Consider the following 17405-nt stretch of genomic DNA (forward strand, 5'->3'; position numbering starts at 1 on the left):
TAGACTCATAGATGGTCCTGTATATGGTTATGCTGCATGACCATGTAAGGTTGTGTTGGTGTCATGTGTACTCAGGCATGACTTGATGGGAAATCAAAGAGAGCCCTTCCAGCACACCCTTTAAAGGGGAAACAAGTGTCAGGTACAGTGGGGCAAAAAAGTATTTAGTCAGCCACCAATTGTGCAAGTTCTCCCACTTAAAAAGATGAGAGAGGCCTGTAATTCATCATAGGTACACTTCAACTATGACAGACACAATGAGAAAAAAAAATCCAGAAAATCACATTGTAGGATTTTTAATGAATTTATTTGCAAATTATGGTGGAAAATAAGTATTTGGTCACCTACAAACAAGCAAGATTTCTGGCTCTCACAGACCTGTAACTTCTTCTTTAAGAGGCTCCTCTGTCCTTCACTCGTTACCTGTATTAATGGCACCTGTTTGAACTTGTTATCAGTATAAAAGACACCTGTCCACAACCTCAAACAGTCACACTCCAAACTCCACGATGGCCAAGACCAAAGAGCTGTCAAAGGACACCAGAAACAACATTGTAGACAAGCACCAGGCTGGGAAGACTAAATCTGCAATAGGTAAGCAGCTTGGTTTGAAGAAATCAACTGTGGGAGCAATTAGTAGGAAATGGAAGACATACAAGACCATTGATGATCTCCCTCGATCTGGGGCTCCACTCAAGATCTCACCCTGTGGGGTCAAAATGATCACAAGAACGGTGAGCAAAAATCCCAGAATCACACGGGGGGACCTAGTGAATGACCTGCAGAGAGCTGGGACCAAAGGAACAAAGCCTACCATCAGTAACACACTACGCCGCCAGGGACTCAAATCCTGCAGTGCCAGACGTGTCCCCCTGCTTAAGCCAGTACATGTCCAGGCTCGTCTGAAGTTTGCTAGAGAGCATTTGGGTGATCCAGAAGACGATTGGGAGAATGTCATATGGTCAGATGAAACCAAAATATAACTTTTTGGTAAAAACTAAACTCTTTGTGTTTGGAGGACAAAGAATGCTGAGTTGCATCCAAAGAACACCATACCTACTGTGAAGCATGGGGGTGGAAACATCCTGCTTTGGGGATGTTTTTCTGCAAAGGGACTAGGTAGACTGATCCGTGTAAAGGAAAGAATGAATGGGGCCATGTATCTTGAGATTTTGAGTGAAAACTTCCTTCCATCAGCAAGGGCATTGAAGATGAAACATGGCTGGGTCTTTCAGCATGACAATGATCCCAAACACACCGCCCGGGCAATGAAGGAGTGGCTTCGTAAGAAGCATTTCAAGGTCCTGGAGTGGCCTAGCCAGTCTCCAGATCTCAACCCCATAGAAAATCTTTGGAGGGAGTTGAAAGTCTGTGTTGCCCAGCAACAGCCCCAAAACATCACTGCTCTAGAGCAGATCTGCATGGAGGAATGGGCCAAAATACCAGCAACAGTGTGTGAAAACCTTGTGAAGACTTACAGAAAACGTTTGACCTCTGTCATTGCCAACAAAGGGTATATAACAAAGTATTGAGATAAACTTTTGTTATTGACCAAATACTTATTTTCCACCATAATTTGCAAATAAATTCATAAAAAATCCTACAATGTGATTTTCCGGATTTTTTCCCCTAATTTTGTCTGTCATAGTTGAAGTGTACCTATGATGATAATTACAGGCCTCTCTTATCTTTTTAAGTGGGAGAACTTGCACAATTGGTGGCTGACTAAATACTTTTTTGCCCCACTGTACCTCAATGACATGAGTGATTCAGTTGATCCATTTCCTTGTCAAGGCCATAACAGTTTATGTTTCTGTACGTGTGTATTGGGCATAGCAACAAATAATTGGTGAATGAAAATTGTACCCCCACCCAGTTAACAATACCTCTCCGAATGGTGTTACTGCCGGTGGTGAGGCCGGTGATAACATAGACCGCTCCATGGCAGTAGTTGTTGCGGCGTGTGTTGGAGGAACTCCTTGGCCTGGGGCACCACATTGGTCGGGCTGTAGGTGGAGGCCTTGTCCCCGGGACTGGTGCTGGTCGGGGTCCAGCTGGCCATGCCTGGCTCTGCTCCATGGCTAGGAGTCTGGATGTAGACCGGGGGAATGGCTGCATGTTACCTGTGCTAGAGCCACTGGACAGCTGGAGTAGATAGAGAGGGATAGAGCAGTGTGTGATTACACAGACAGAACATAGATGCTACACGGTACAGGCGCCACTGGATAGCTGGAGAGGAGAGAGAGAGAGTGAGGAGTAGCATGCAACAGATGAATGTGTATAAAAATGAGTTATTATACAAATTGCAAACAGGAATATCAATAGTACTATGTAACAATGTGTACCATTTACCTGCACTTTGTTCACAGTGAGACCTGTTCATTGTGAGGGAAGTGTCATTTAGTGCTGTGCTTATCAATACTTCTATCCACCATGCCGGAGTACCAGAGGAAGGGTTTCAACTGTGCTCACCGCCACATTAAAGCCCTCTTCTCACCACTGTAGCAGACGGTCTATTCTTTGAATAAGGCTCTTTATCAGCTTCTACCCCCAAAGCCATAAGACTGCTGCACAGTTCATCAAATGGCTACCTGGGCTATTTGCATTGACCCCCCCCTGCTTTTGTTTGTACACTGTTGCTACTGGCTGTTTATTATCTATGCATAGTCACTTAACCCCTACCTACATGTACATATTACCTCAATTACCACGACTAACCTGTAACCCTGCACATTGACGGTACCGGTCCCCCTGTATATAGCCTCATTATTGTTATTTTATTCATGTATTTTTTACTTTAGTTTATTAAGTCAATATTTTCTTAACTCTTATCTTTCTTAAAACTGCATTGTTGGTTAAGGGCTTGTAAGCATTTCACGCTAAGATCTACCTGCTGTATTCGGCTCATGTGACAAGTCAAATGTGATTTGGTTATCTCTTCTTCAGTTTGATTTGAACACAGAGTTCAAAATATTGCGATGTGATATTTTGACCATATCGCCCAGCCCTATCCACAGATCTCAGAGGGAGAATGACTGCCTAAGCAGGCAAATGGCTCTGTATGTAAAGTGGCAGTGCCAGGGACCCGTTTTATTGGGTGCCTGGTTGATTATTTATGGAAAAGCAGTAGCAGACAGGTGTGTGGAATTAGGAAGTTAGGAAACTGCTGGGTCTAGTCTTGTTTTTCTGGTGCCACGAAACATTCACTAATGCACAGATATTAACTATCTGTCTGCAAAGGCTTTCTTATAAGTGAACACCAACCCTCACACCTAAACACACATAGCAACAGCAGGTGGTGGTTCATAACCAAAGGAAACTGCAGGCCCCATCTACATAAACAAAGCCTTGACCACAACTGAAACGCCGCCTCCAGGATGGAACCCACAGACATCTTGCTGTTTGTTTCCCTGTAGTTAGCTAGTCAGTAAGACATCCGACAGACACAGAATGCTCTATTGTTCCATGATCATCTTCATCAAACCCATCATCATCACCAAGAGATTGTGATTGATATTATGTCAGGTAAGAGGTTATATATCTATGCTTACTCTCTATGTATGTCTCCAAAAGAGAGCAACACTTGTTTTTTCCTCCCTTTTCTTTTTGTAGGGGAACAGGAGTCTGCTCACCCTACACATTGTATAGTTTAATGGAGATAGTTACAGAGGTGAAGTGAGCAAGGAGAAAGATGAGCTGTGCAGTTGACTCAGGGCTCGAACCCCTGTCTCCCACGCGGGCATATGTACCCAGGAATTAACAGTGATTTTCCGCTAGACAAATCAAATTACGCCACAATATCTTAACATTAGACACGTTTTGAGTTCTGAAAACATCTGACAAACGTTGATATTGGAATGTAATATCCCGTTAAGTTTACCATTTGAATTGACCTGGATTTAAATGTATGTCAAATCTACTTTCTCCTCCTCCTCTCCAGGCACACAGACTTCTCTGGTTGCCCTGCTGTGGCTGTGGGGAGCGTGGATTTCCCCTGTCCTGTCCTCGTGCACCACGGGCCGGCCAGCAGAGTGCAAGGCTGCGCTGTCAGCTCCGGGTACCAACCTGGCGGGCGAGGGTTTTGACGTCGTCACCATGGAACGCAAGCAGGCCTATGTCATCGACGTGGACACCTGGAGGAAGAGCGATAACGGGACCTGTACCCTCTGTGTTAACCCTTTCATGGAAGGCCAGACTCAGAGGCTGCCTGCGGCTGTGGTGGACTGGCGTCCCTCGCAGAAGTGCAACATGAAGTTAGCCAGTATGGTCTACGACTCCAGCGAGGCGTTTGTGAGCAGCAGCCAGACAGAGGTAATACTACTGAACTCAACATGTCAGGTGTTGGTTGCTGAAAGAAAAGTTACCAGACATGTTCCATACACATAAAAAGCGTATTTCTCAAACATTTTGCAAACAACTTTGTTTACATCCCTGTTAGTGAGCATTTCTCATTTGCCAAGATAATCCATCCACTTGACAGGCGTGTCATATCAATGAGCTGATTGTGCTGCGGACAGTAAAAGGCCACTCTAAAATGTGCAGTTTTGTCACACAACACAATGCCGCAGATGTCTCAAGGTTTGAGAGAGCATGCAATTGGTATGCTGACTGCAGGAATGTCCACCAGAGCTGTTGCCAGAGAATTTAATGTTAATTTCTCTACCACAAGCGGCTTCTGTCGTTTTAGAGAATTTGTCAGTACGTCCAACCAGCCTTCCAAACACAGAACAAATACTGTATGTGGGTGAGCGGTTTGCTAATGTCAACTTTGTGAACAGAGTGCCCCATGGTGGTTCTGGGGTTATGGTATGGGCAGGCATAAGCTACAGACAACGAACACAATTTCATATTATCGATGGAAATTTGAATACACCCGAAATACCGTGCCGCGATCCTGAAGCTGTCGTGGAAAAATTTGGTCGGTGATATTTCACAAATACTGGAGCATGTGAGTTCAAACAGACTTTCATTACCACTTAACAAAAGCCGAGCTGGTTCATGAGTACAACAGCCTTCCAGTCTTGGCACACACGTTTGATATATTTGTCGTCCTTTCGCCACACTCACAGTAACTCCTCTCAATGGCTCATCCCCTCAGGCATTTAGCCACCGTTATCTTATTGGTTTCGTATTAGAGGGCATGGAACCCGTAGAGCCACAGAAATAGACACAAATAGTCTGCACTCGCCTTAAGCCAGGTTCATGCATGTAGGACCATAGTAACAGACCTTGGCACTTTACAGGAATAACCATGCATGTCATCCTGCTAACTCCTCTGAAAGGGACACCCCTGTTCTGGAAAAAACCCAAGAGGCTTAACCATAGCAACAGTACATAGTTGGCCATAACACAGTTACAGGAAAAGCCAGTCGTGTCCACACCCCAGAGAGGTGCATGTTTAATGGTGTCTAATGACTAGTTTTGCTGGCTCCTTCTGAAATAAATTATTGCCACATATGTCCTGAAAAATTCACAATGAATCCCATTGTGAATCCCATTGTGAATCCCATTGTGAAGCCCATTGTGAATCCCATTGTGAATCCCATTGTGAAGCCCATTGTGAATCCCATTGTGAATCCCATTGTGAATCCCATTGTGAAGCCCATTGTGAATCCCATTGTGAATCCCATTGTGAATCCCATTGTGAAGCCCATTGTGAATCCCATTTTTTCTTTAAAGGTTTCTGTGACCAAGAGATGCATATCTGTATTATCAGTCATGTGAAATCAATAGATTGGGGCCTAATGAATTGATTTAAATTGACAGATATCCTCACATTAACTGTTACTCAGTAAAATATTTGGAAGTTTTACATGGTGCATTCAAATTTTTGTTCAGTATATAAAATATATATTTATAGAGAGAGAGATATTTATAATAATAGTCAGAAGTATAATAATAATATAAATAAGAATAATTGATTCAATATATATTAAATATAGCTCTTTTCCCAATACTCAAAGTGCTTTATGTGGGTAAACTCACCTTATCCACCACCATGTGTAGGTAGATGTCAGTTGGAAGATTGGTCTGGACATTATGACCCCCCAGGCTAAGGGGTCGGTCATGGTGGGGGGCACCCACTCCAGAGCTGCCAAAACGGTGATGAGCCAGTCGAAGAAGGACAAGTACAGCTTCATCAAACAGGATATACACTGCTCTTATTACAGGTGATATACCTTATAAATATAACATCACTTGTATTCTAGAAGTTTAACTTTATAGAACCAACACTGCTCTCTACAGGCTATAAACTCTCCATCGTGTGTTTCTTTCTCAGATACCGCCTGCTAGATGACCCTCCCCTGCACCCTGAGTTCTCTCGCTCCCTGGGCCTCCTGCCCCCCCTCTACACAGCCCAGACCAAGGTTGAATACAGATATTTTCTTGCCAACTTTGGCACCCACTTCATCAAGAAGGTTCTCCTGGGGGGGCGGGTGAAGAGCGTGACCTCCCTGCGAGTGTGTCAGGCGGCCCTAAGTGGCTACAACGAGAACGAGGTCAAGTCCTTTTCAATCCAAATATATTAGTAAATGTATTTGTCTATTTATTTATTTAAAGAAAATGTACATTACGTTAAAAACTATAATAATCCAGGTCAAGGACTGTCTTGAGGCTGAGGCCTCCGTCGCCACCGTTACCGGAACAGCCGAAGTAAAGACAGAGACCAAGTTCTGCAAGGCGGATCTTCAGAAACGTGACATCAAGGACCGCTTCAGCAGCACCTTCCAAGAGAGGTTCGATTGATTTTGATTGGATAGATTTTTGGGGGTTAATGGGCATTATACAAGACTTATAAAACACATATTTCCATTGTGATCCTCGTTTAAGACAAATCATGACTAATGATGAACAAACAGGTTTACCGAGGTGGTGGGGGGACAGACGGACGGGACACCAGACTTGCTCTTCTCCCAAACGGGTGGAAACTCCAAGGCCTTCGCTGATTGGGCGAGCAGCCTGAAGACCATCCCTGACGTCATCAACTACTCCCTTCACCCCCTCCACCTATTGGTGAAGCAGGCAAGTAAGAGGGCTGGGCTGAAGAAGGCTGTGGAGGACTACATCCTGGAACATGCTCTGGTCAAGCGCTGCTCTGGGAAGTGCAAGGGAGGCTCCAGCTCCAGTGCCCACGACTCCTGCCAGTGTGTGTGCCAGGCCAGCAAGGAGATGACCAGCCAGTGCTGCCCGCAGGAGAAGGGCCAGGCCCGCCTTACCGTCACTGTGAAGAACGCCAAGGGCCTCTGGGGGGACACCACCACTGAGACCGACGGCTTCGTCAAGGTATTATCTCTTTTATTTTATCTTACTAAGAAATTTGTTTTTAAATGGACTTGAATGCTAAAGTCTAGGATTTTACGTGATTTACATTTCCGTAGCCACATCCCTCTACACTATGTGGACATCCCTTCAAAAGTATGTGGACACCCCTTCAAATTAGTGCATTTGGCTATTTCCTCCACACCCGTTGCTGACAGGTGTATAAAATAGAGCACACAGCCAGCCATTGCAGTCTCCATAGACAAACATTGGCAGTAGAGCGAGGTCCATAGAGAAATGGTTTGTCGAGATCGCTGTGGCCTGCATAGAGCCCATACTTGAATGGCCTGCATAGAGCCCTGACCTCAACCCCATCGAATACCTTTGGGATGAATAGGAATGCCATCTGCGAGCCAGGCCTGATCACCCAACATCAGTGCCAGACCTCACTAATGCTTGTGGCTGAATGGAAGCAAGTCCAAACAGCAATGCTCTAACATCAAGTGGAAAGCCTTCCCATAAGAGTGGAGGCTGTTATAGCAGGAAAGAGGGGGGCAACTCTATATTAATGTCCATGATTTTGGAATTAAATGTTCAACGAGCCGGTGTCCACACACGTTTGGCCATGTAGTGTATATACTAAAACAAGCAGGGGGCCCCATTTTTTTTTTTTTTTTCTAATCACATACAGTACCTTTAAACAAAGTTTGATTTGGTTTGATCCGTCAAGGTGTCAATGGATGGAGCAGCCATGCAGACCAGGGTGATCTACAACAACAACAACCCCGCCTGGAACAAAGTATTAGACTTCGGTTTTGTCAAGCTCTCCCTGGCCAGCGAGCTGAAGTTTGCTGTGTATGATGAAGACAAAACCTGGTACAAGTCTTGGAACGACCTTCTGGGGGAGTGCAGCGTCCGGCTGGGTTCTCACAACAACATGTGTCCCATGAATCATGGAACCCTGTACTTTTCCTACAAGGTTGACTGTGCCACAGGACTTGGGGGCTCCACCTGTGGGGAGTATGTCCCCTCTGGGATGAACTCTGACCTCTCTAACCTCTACACCTCCCGCAACTCCCTCAACATGACCCAGGATCTGCTGGCTCACATCCGGATGGGCCGGCCCCTAGGAGACCCCCTGGCTTTCGTGGTTAAGCAGAAGGCTAATGGTCATGGAAAAAACACATGAATCTCACATCGCATGTGAGGGATAATGGTTACCCTTGTCTCCTTGCTCTCAGTAAGCTGTGATCAAAACCGCTATGCTATGCACTATAAACCTTATCCTGGCCTATCTAACTTTAAGGCATACGATTTCTAACCTATTGTTCTGAACCATAAATCATTTTACTTTGGTAAAAAAAAAAATCATCATCAACAAAAACATCCAAAGTGCTGTATATCCTATGTATTTCTGAAGGTAATGGTTTATACACATGTTTATATGTTTATTGAACAGGGGCCATGTACAATTATAAAATTAAATATCATGCATTCAAATTGACATTTATGTTTTCATTCTCTCATGACTGTGCCATGTTGTTTGTGCTACCACTGCAATAAAAAGCTCCTTGATTTGAAATATTCAGCTGCTAGTCCAGAACATCAATTCATTGACCCTCACTTGAAAACTAATGTGCTGCTTTGATGTTGTATTCAATGGAAGCCATTTTTCTCTAAATATATAATCATTGAATACATTTTAGAAAGGAATATTTACTACAGTTGGTGTAGCCTACTTTGTTGACTGCACCTCTTCATTGCCCAACTGGACCAGTTCAAGGAGTCACTGTTAAGATTCTTTTCCATTGATATGTTATACAAGAAAGTGATTTCTTTATTATGGAATATATTTGGTGGGAAACACTAATACATTAAGCTGGGTTGGGGTCAATTGCATTTCAGCTCCCGCCAGATCAGGATGTACAGTACACTAAAATTACAATTCCAGATCACTTCAGTTTCGAACAATTTTAATTTGAATTGGCGTTTGGTTCACTTTTGGAATTGACCGGAATTTAAATTGAATTTAACCCAACCCTGACAGTAGGAGGCATCAGGATGATTGTGTGTGTACTTTAGGGTATAGTATTGTAAGTACACACTTTAATCTTACTATTCAGCTACTACAAATAGCTAAGCACTGACATTTCACAGGGACAATATCATCTCAAAGTCTCTTAGAAAAGCGAAAAGTTTAGAAAAGTATTATATTCTCACAATTTCCCAATTCAATGGTTTCTCAACACTTTCCTGAATCACAGAAGTGTAAGTTAAATGTCAGACCATGATTGATTTTACCAAACCCAATGTTACAGAAAAATGAAAGATAAAACCACATAAAAAAAACTGTAAATTAATACTAGCACAAATACAAAACAAAATTAGAAAATGATTCTCTGTAAATACGACCATTTATTTAAATGTAGAAGATTCACAAAAATATTATGCAATATTCTGCAGTTCGCATCGGACAACAGATTCCTTGTTGATTGTTATCAGTGCCTGCCAAAGTAGACTGATAGTCACACCAAGTTCAAGGACTGATGTATCTTTTGCGAATTGCTTTCAAGCAAAGAAGCTGAGGCACAGTGTATAACAGATTATCATTCCAGCCACCATTTTGTGGCTCTTCGATTAGACTATTCTGCTAAGTGATGAAGCAGATGCCTTTTCTTGATTCTGTAAACTAAAACCTAAAACATAATCAGATTTAAGCATCTTTAAGCATCTTTATCATAAATGTATCTTCTTTGTTTAGTGTTAAATCTGACCCTTTTTCTTACCGGCAAAGGCTTATTTTTTTTTTTTACTATGGCCCGACACTCTACAAGATGCTATTCCTCTTCGCGAGGATGAATGGGCTCTCAATTAAAAACTTTTTTAGACACAGGGAATACCTGGATAAAATACCTGAAATTCACTACTTTCATTTATCTGCTTACTCTGCCCTCATATTCAAGTGTTATACCATATTATTTCCAGTGACAACTATGTGGAGTTTGTGCAAACAATTTTCTCAGCTTATTACAGTATTATAGACCAAATGTTTTATTTAGCTAGGCAAGTCAGTTACGGACAAATTCATCTTTACAATGACGGCCTACCCATGCCAAACCTGGGCCAATTGTGCACCGCCATATGGGCCTCCCAATCACAGACAGATGTGATACAACCTGGATTCAAACCAGGGACACCTTTTGCACTGAGATGCAGTGCCTTAGACCGCTGAGCCACTATGTCCTGGGATGCATGTAGAAGAACCCTTACCTTCTAATGGCTTGTGTGGCTTGTGCATGTCATAGAGCAAAACATTACTTGTGTGTGTTCGTGAGAGTCTCAGCTTTTCATAGTGGGGTCATAATAGTTTTATAGCTCAAACCGTTCAGACATTACAGACGTTTTTTTTGTGAGAACAACCGTTTTTTTCGGGGTCTGCCCTCGTCTCACAAACACTGCTCTAGTTCAGCACCTGTTAATTTGCGCAGGCGAATGGTTGGTTTTGGCAGATGCAGAAGATATAGACGAATCTAATGCAAAATAAACACCAGTCTGTAGCTAAAACACACAATGTTTAAAAGGGGTTAGAAGCACTAGAATGTGCTGGCGATACCGTGGGACTCAAAGCATTAGTAATGCTAAAGGACTCTCTAAGGCTCTTTTCTGCCTGTTCCTTTGTGATCAATTTCCAGGAAAGGGGGATATCTCCTGGGCATGCATCATACTCTTTGGAAAATTCCTTGTTGAATTTTGCCATCACATATTTCCAGTAGTCTGAGGCTTGTATGCTGGGATCTGCTGGAATATGCCAATTGGGAAAAATGTCTCTGTACTTTTTGAAAGGGTGGTATTTTCCATTTGTCTCATAGCATCTGAAAGAACTCTCACTGAACACAGAGGAGGAGCAGATATCAGTCACGAGTTCCTTTGAACCATCAAACCTGTATCGACCAAGTCCCTGTGGTCTGTGTATTGAAGCACAGTGATCATTGTGGGCCTCCCCTCCTGCCTCGCATGGTGACTTGCAGAATGGACACTGCTTCCCGCAGCCAAACACTCTTGTGAACAGGACGTTCTGTGGTTTAATCCTCAGTTGTTCCAATTTCTTACTTACATCTGTTGCATTTCTGAATTCTTCTCTCAGAGACTGTTCCATCTCCACCACAGATGTTTTGAGCCAGTAGGAAAACTGTTCCTGGTTGGAATTGTTGAGGATCATGGTGGCTTCCAATGCATCTTGGGGGATGACCAGCTTCTCTCCAAGTTCCCTGCATATGTCCTGAATTAATTCCTTTATGTTGCCATTCTTATTCGTCTGTACTTTTGTGATTGCCTCAGTGATGACTCTGATGATCCCTTTGAGTTGACAGTCTTCCAACTCAAACATTTTTTTCCCTTGTGAAAATCGTTTCAACATTTCACCCAAAATCCAATTCTTGACAAAGTCTTCATAGTGACAAGTGTAACTCACGTAGTTGGCAAAGTTGAATTCTGACAGTAGTTGCTTCAAGATAGAGTACTGGAAAAATGTCCGAGAGCTGAATTGAAAGGCATTCTGTCCTGTCAGCATTTCGTCAACAATTTCCGGACCCAGGGAACTGGCAACATAGACTTCTACTGCAGGTTTAAGACACAGGTTGGTGAACTCCACAGATTTCTTCCGACACTGATCTTGTCCATTGAACAAGTCTTTGAAGTTCGCCAAGTATTTACCTTTGAACTGTTCAAGGCACAAACGAGGATTATTGTCACATACGAACTGTTCATGCATTGATTGGAAAGCCCTGCATGCAAACCCACAAATGTACAATTTAATGGAGACTTCAAATTTATCGCTTGTTTCAAGATTTTTGTTGGCGTTCAACTTCTCTTCAATCATATGTATTATCTCTTGAATGTATGTGTCATTGTAATCTGTTTTATTTTGGATGTTCTCATTCACAAATTGTTTGCAAATCTCTATAAGGTTGTCTGCCATGGCCTGGGTTTTTCTTGTGTGCTCATCCATGTACAAACCCTTTACTAATCTCTTGAAAAACCTCTCTGGAGTGACTATGAAGGGTTCTTCTCCATGATCTTTAAGTTTCACTTGGTTCAGCTTTTCATTCACTGAACCTCCCTTCTGCTTCAGGTTAGACCGGAGTTGGTTGAAAACATCGCTCACAATGTCTCGTTTCTTTAATCCTGTAAAAGAGAGCTCCTGCACGGTTTCCTCCCACACCTTTTCAAATTCTCTATCAAGGTCCTTCTCAGACCACTGAGATTGACTCTTTCTGCAGTCCTCAAGCAACGTCAGCACCTTCTCCTCCATCACGGCTGTGTGGTTCTTCTTTATTGTGTCAAGCTTTTTCATTCCTTGTCAAATCTCAAAAGCAGCTTCCAGTTTGCTCATTATAGAGTTTTCCATCTCCCTTTTCATACTTTTGGTGCTGTTTGCAAAATCCTCTCTGTATCTCTCCACAAGATAGACATGGCCTGCTCGTTGTACTTGGTCAGGTTGTCAAGAATGGTCTACTCCCATTTGACAAGTTCTGTTGAGGCTGCACTTTTCAATTGACAGAGAAAATCCCTCTCATCTCCTGTCTGAGATTTCATTGCTATTGTTCCAAAATTGGAAATCCTTGCTTCAGCACTTGTCATCCATGTGTGCATGTGTTTTCTGACAGACCATTCCCAGTTGTTGAACTCAATGCACAACTTCATGTAGGCATCAGCCACCAGGCTGTTTCTGAAGCTAAAAATGAAGTTTTCATACTTCACAGCATTCCACAAGCTTTTTGTCCACTCCAGAAAGTCCATGATGTTCCCAGGGGTCTCACAGTCCTGGAAAACCTTGATCATGTTATTTTTGAACTCGTAGTCTCTGGGTTGTACTCCATCACATCTGTGAAGCTCATGCTCTCCTCCTTGTTTTCCATTCTGGCTGCTGCCTGGGTCATCTCATTCAATTGCTCCAAGAGCATTTTCCGGTCTCTCATGTTCTTGTCATGTGCCGAGACATCTGCCACGTTCTGGTGGACAAACTGGCACATGGGTTTCTTTCCCACCTCTTTGTCACGTATTATAGGCCACAATTGCCAGGCCCATTGTGAGATTATAAATAACGTTCCAATCAATATGTTTAGGGATATGTAAGTTATAGCAGAGGTAACATGTATAAGCGGTGCCTTCTTTACTGGTATTCATGTGAGGAGGTGTATGTGAACCTGGGTCTCCTTCTTGTCAAAACAATGCCTTAGTCAACTTAGCCAGTCTTCAGGACGGCATTGTTATGCCGAACCACCCTTGTTACACTGAGCACATGGGGCCCGATTCAGACTTGAGATAAGTAGACTTAACATAGAATCAATTAAAGCAAGGACTTCAATTCATGTTACATCACCTCATCTTAAAAGGGCAATCCGTAGTAGCTACATCAGATTTTGGACATATACATTCATGATCTGTACCCATTGATTCTTGAAGAATATAACTTAGAAATGCCTTATGAGCTTGGTTCAACCGTAGTATCCCATCAGAATCCAAAACATGAGCTTGTCTTAATCCAATGTTTGTAAACAAAGAAAATGTAACAAACTCTGTATATAAACCATGTAAAATATGGTTAAAACTATAATTTTTATGTCATGAATGGTCAGTCCTTGCATCCACAGCTCTGTCTATGAATCCCTCAGCTTTTTGGGGAAACCGTGGCGGGGAGTATGCTTTGTTAAGCCTGAATAGGGATAATAGAGAATATTTATATCTGAAATTCCACCTTTAATGTTTCTGTGCTTTGTTTAGACCGATTATAAACAGGAGGAGACAGATCGGAGTGAAAGTTGGATAGGCAGAAGTGGGAAATTAACCCTCGAATGCTGGGGCAGTAAAATGGTACGTTTCTTTGGAATTTTACCCACTCAATCACACAGCCACATACTGTGTGAGGATCTTGGTCTCCAATACCAGAAGCAAAATGTGAATTTCAAACATTGTGCTGCCGCACATTTCAGAATTCACCTAGTCTGAGGCATGGAGGTGTAGAGAGAGTATTCGTGGCAGGTTTGCCCTCTAGCAAACTCTATGGTCAAGTATAAAAACAGGTACATTTGTGTGCACCTCCCCTGTATTTGGGTCCTTCATGAATTCAGGAAGGTAAGAGCAGGGGTGTTATGCAACCAGAAATAAACAAGTAGTTGCTAGAATGCATGGGTGATTCACATTGTACTATGTAAACAGAAGACATCCAATAAGGATAATCCAAGAAAGAACATATACAGTTGAAGTCGGAAGTTTAAATGCACCTTAGCCAAATACATTTAAACTCAGTTTTTCACAATTCCTGACATTTAATCCTACAAGAAAATTCCCTGACTTAGGTCAGTTAGGATCACCACTTGCTTTAAGAATGTGAAATGTCAGAATAATAATAACAGAGAGAATGATTTAATTCAGCTTATAGTTATTTCATCACATTCCCAGTGGGTCAGAAGTTTACATACACTCAATTAGTATTTGGTAGCATTGCCTTTAAATTGTTTAACTTGGGTCAAACATTTATGGTAGCCTTCCACAAGCTTCCCACAATAAGTTGGGTGAATTTTGGCCCATTCCTCCTGACAGAGCTGGTGTAACTGAGTCAGGTTTGTAGGCCTCCTTGCTCGCAAACGCTTTTTCAGTTCTGCCCACAAATTTTCTATAGGATTGAGGTCAGGGCTTTGTGATGGCCATTCCAATACCTTGCCTTTGTTGTCCTTAATTAAGCCATTTTGCCACAACTTTGGAAGTATGATTGGCGTCACTGTCCATTTGGAAGACCATTCGCGACCAAGCTTTAACTTCCTGGCTGATGTCTTGAGATGTTGCTTCAACATATCCACATCATTTTCCTTCTTCATGAAGCCATCTATTTTGTGACATGCAGCAGTCCCTCCTGCAGCAAAGCACCCTCACAACATGATGCTGCCACCCCTGTACTTTACGGTAGGGATGGTGTTCTTCGGCTTGAAGTCTCCCCCTTTTTCCTCCAAACATAACAATGGTCATTATGGCCAAACAGTTCTATTATTGTTTCATCAGACCAGAGGACATTTCTCCAAAAAGTTGCAAACCGTAGTCTGGCTTTTTTATGGCGGTATTGGAGCAGTGGCTTCTTCCTTGTGTAACGGATGTGAAACGGCTAGCTTAGTTAGCGGTGGTGCGCGCTAAATAGCGGTTCAATCGGTGACGTCACTTGCTCTGAGACCTTGAAGTAGGAGTTCCCCTTGCTCTGCAAGGGCCGCGGCTTTTGTGGAGCGATGGGTAACGATGCTTCGTTGGTGACTGTTGTTGATGTGTGCAGAGGGTCCAAGGTTCGTGCCTGGGTATGGGCGAGGGGACAGTCTAAAGTTATACTGTTACACTTGCTGAGCGGCCTTTCAGGTTGTATCGATATAGAACTAATTTTCCTGTGGATATGCAGTGGGGCAAAAAAGTATTTAGTCAGCCACCAATTGTGCAAGTTCTCCCACTTAAAACTATGAGAGAGGCCTGTAATTGTCATCATAGGTACACTTCAACTATGACAGACAAAATGAGAAAAAAAATCCAGAAAAACACATTGTAGGATTTTTTATTAATTTATTTGCAAATTATGGTGGAAAATAAGTATTTGGTCACCTACAAACAAGCAAGATTTCTGGCTCTCACAGACCTGTAACTTCTTCTTTAAGAGGCTCCTCTGTCCTCCACTCGTTACCTGTATTAATGGCACCAGTTTGAACTTATGCCTTTTGGTCTCACTAACGCTCCGGCTATTTTTCAGAGCCTGCTTTGTCATTGGGTGTTTTGTTTTTGTCTATGTGGATGACATTCTTATTTTTTTCGAAGGACCTTGAGGCTCACAAGCAACATGTCCACCAAGTTCTCCAAAGCCTGTTGGAGAATAAGCTATTTGTTAAGGCTGAGAAATGTGAGTTTCATGTTTCCTCTGTGTCCTTATTGGGTTACATTATTGCTCAAGGACAGCTATGAATGGACCCTGCCAAGGTTAGGGCAGTCACAGAGTGGCCTGTGCCCGCGAATCTGAAGCAGTTACAGTGTTTCCTGGGGTTTGCCAATTTTATAGACGATTAATCCGTGACTACAGTCGTTTGGCAGCTCCTCTCACCACTCTCACCTCCACCTCCACTCCATTCTGCTGGTCCCCTGAGGCAGAGGCAGCGTTCCGGGAACTCAAGCACCGCTCCACTTCTGCTCCTATCCTTACCCAGCCAGACCCAGAACTCCAGTTCGTCCTCGAGGTGGACGCTTCCGACACCGTGGTAGGTGCAGACCTGTCTCAACGTTCTCCCTCGGATCAGAAGCTCCATCCTTGTGCCTTCTTGACCCGCAAGCTCTCAGCTGCAGAGAGACATTTTGACATAGGTAACCGGGAGCTCCTAGCTGTTAAGCTGGCTCTTGAGGAGTGGCGTCACTGGTTAGAGAGGTTTGGTCCTTCCCTTCATTGTGTGGACGGATCACAAAAATCTAGCCTACATCAAGACCACCAAACATCTGAACTCTCGACAGGCCAGGCGGGCATTGTGTTTTGGAAGATTCAACTTCACACTTACTTATCGCCCCGGATCTAAGAATACTAAGAATAGTGATGCCCTCTCCCGTCAGTTCACCGCAGACAACACAAGTTTCGAGCTAGAAACCATTATGCCATCCTCTTGCATCGTTGCTGCTGTCTCCTGGGAGATTGAGTCCCATGTTCATCATGCTCAGCTGAACCATCCTGATCCTAGAAACTGTCTTTGTAAGGCTCTGTTTGTGCCAGATTCAGTTCGTTCTGATGTTCTTCAATAGGCCCATTCTACTCACCTCACCTGTCCCCCTGGCATGAACCAGACTGTCGCCTTCCTGCGTCAGCGATTTTGGTGGCCCACCATGGAGAAGGACGCTCAGGAATTAATCTCAGCCTGCTCGGTCTGTGCTCGGAACAAAACCTCCACCAAACCTACATCTGGTCTGCTTCGTCCTCTCCCCATACCCAGTCGTCCCTGGTCACTCATAGCTTTGGACTTCATCACTGGCCTTCCCCCATCGAATGGTAACTCAGTCATCCTCACTATTATTGACCGATTTTCCAAAGCGGTTCACTTCATTCCCCTTTCCAAGCTTCCTTCCTCCCGGGAGACTGA

General features: G+C 43.3%; 1 protein-coding gene across 1 annotated transcript; it reads left to right on the forward strand.

Annotated features, from left to right (window-relative positions):
• The first annotated feature begins 3372 nt into the window (after positions 1 to 3372).
• On the forward strand, positions 3373 to 8844 carry LOC110531658 (perforin-1). Its single transcript, XM_021614977.2, has 7 exons — positions 3373 to 3525; positions 3941 to 4311; positions 6007 to 6170; positions 6281 to 6500; positions 6598 to 6737; positions 6861 to 7284; positions 7991 to 8844. The coding sequence occupies exons 1-7, from the start codon at positions 3519 to 3521 to the stop codon at positions 8447 to 8449; spliced, it is 1785 nt and encodes a 594-aa protein (XP_021470652.2). The 5' UTR covers positions 3373 to 3518; the 3' UTR covers positions 8450 to 8844.
• Positions 8845 to 17405: the final 8561 nt, after the last annotated feature.

The sequence above is a fragment of the Oncorhynchus mykiss genome, chromosome 9, assembly GCF_013265735.2.
Source record: "Oncorhynchus mykiss isolate Arlee chromosome 9, USDA_OmykA_1.1, whole genome shotgun sequence".
NCBI lineage: Eukaryota > Metazoa > Chordata > Actinopteri > Salmoniformes > Salmonidae > Oncorhynchus > Oncorhynchus mykiss.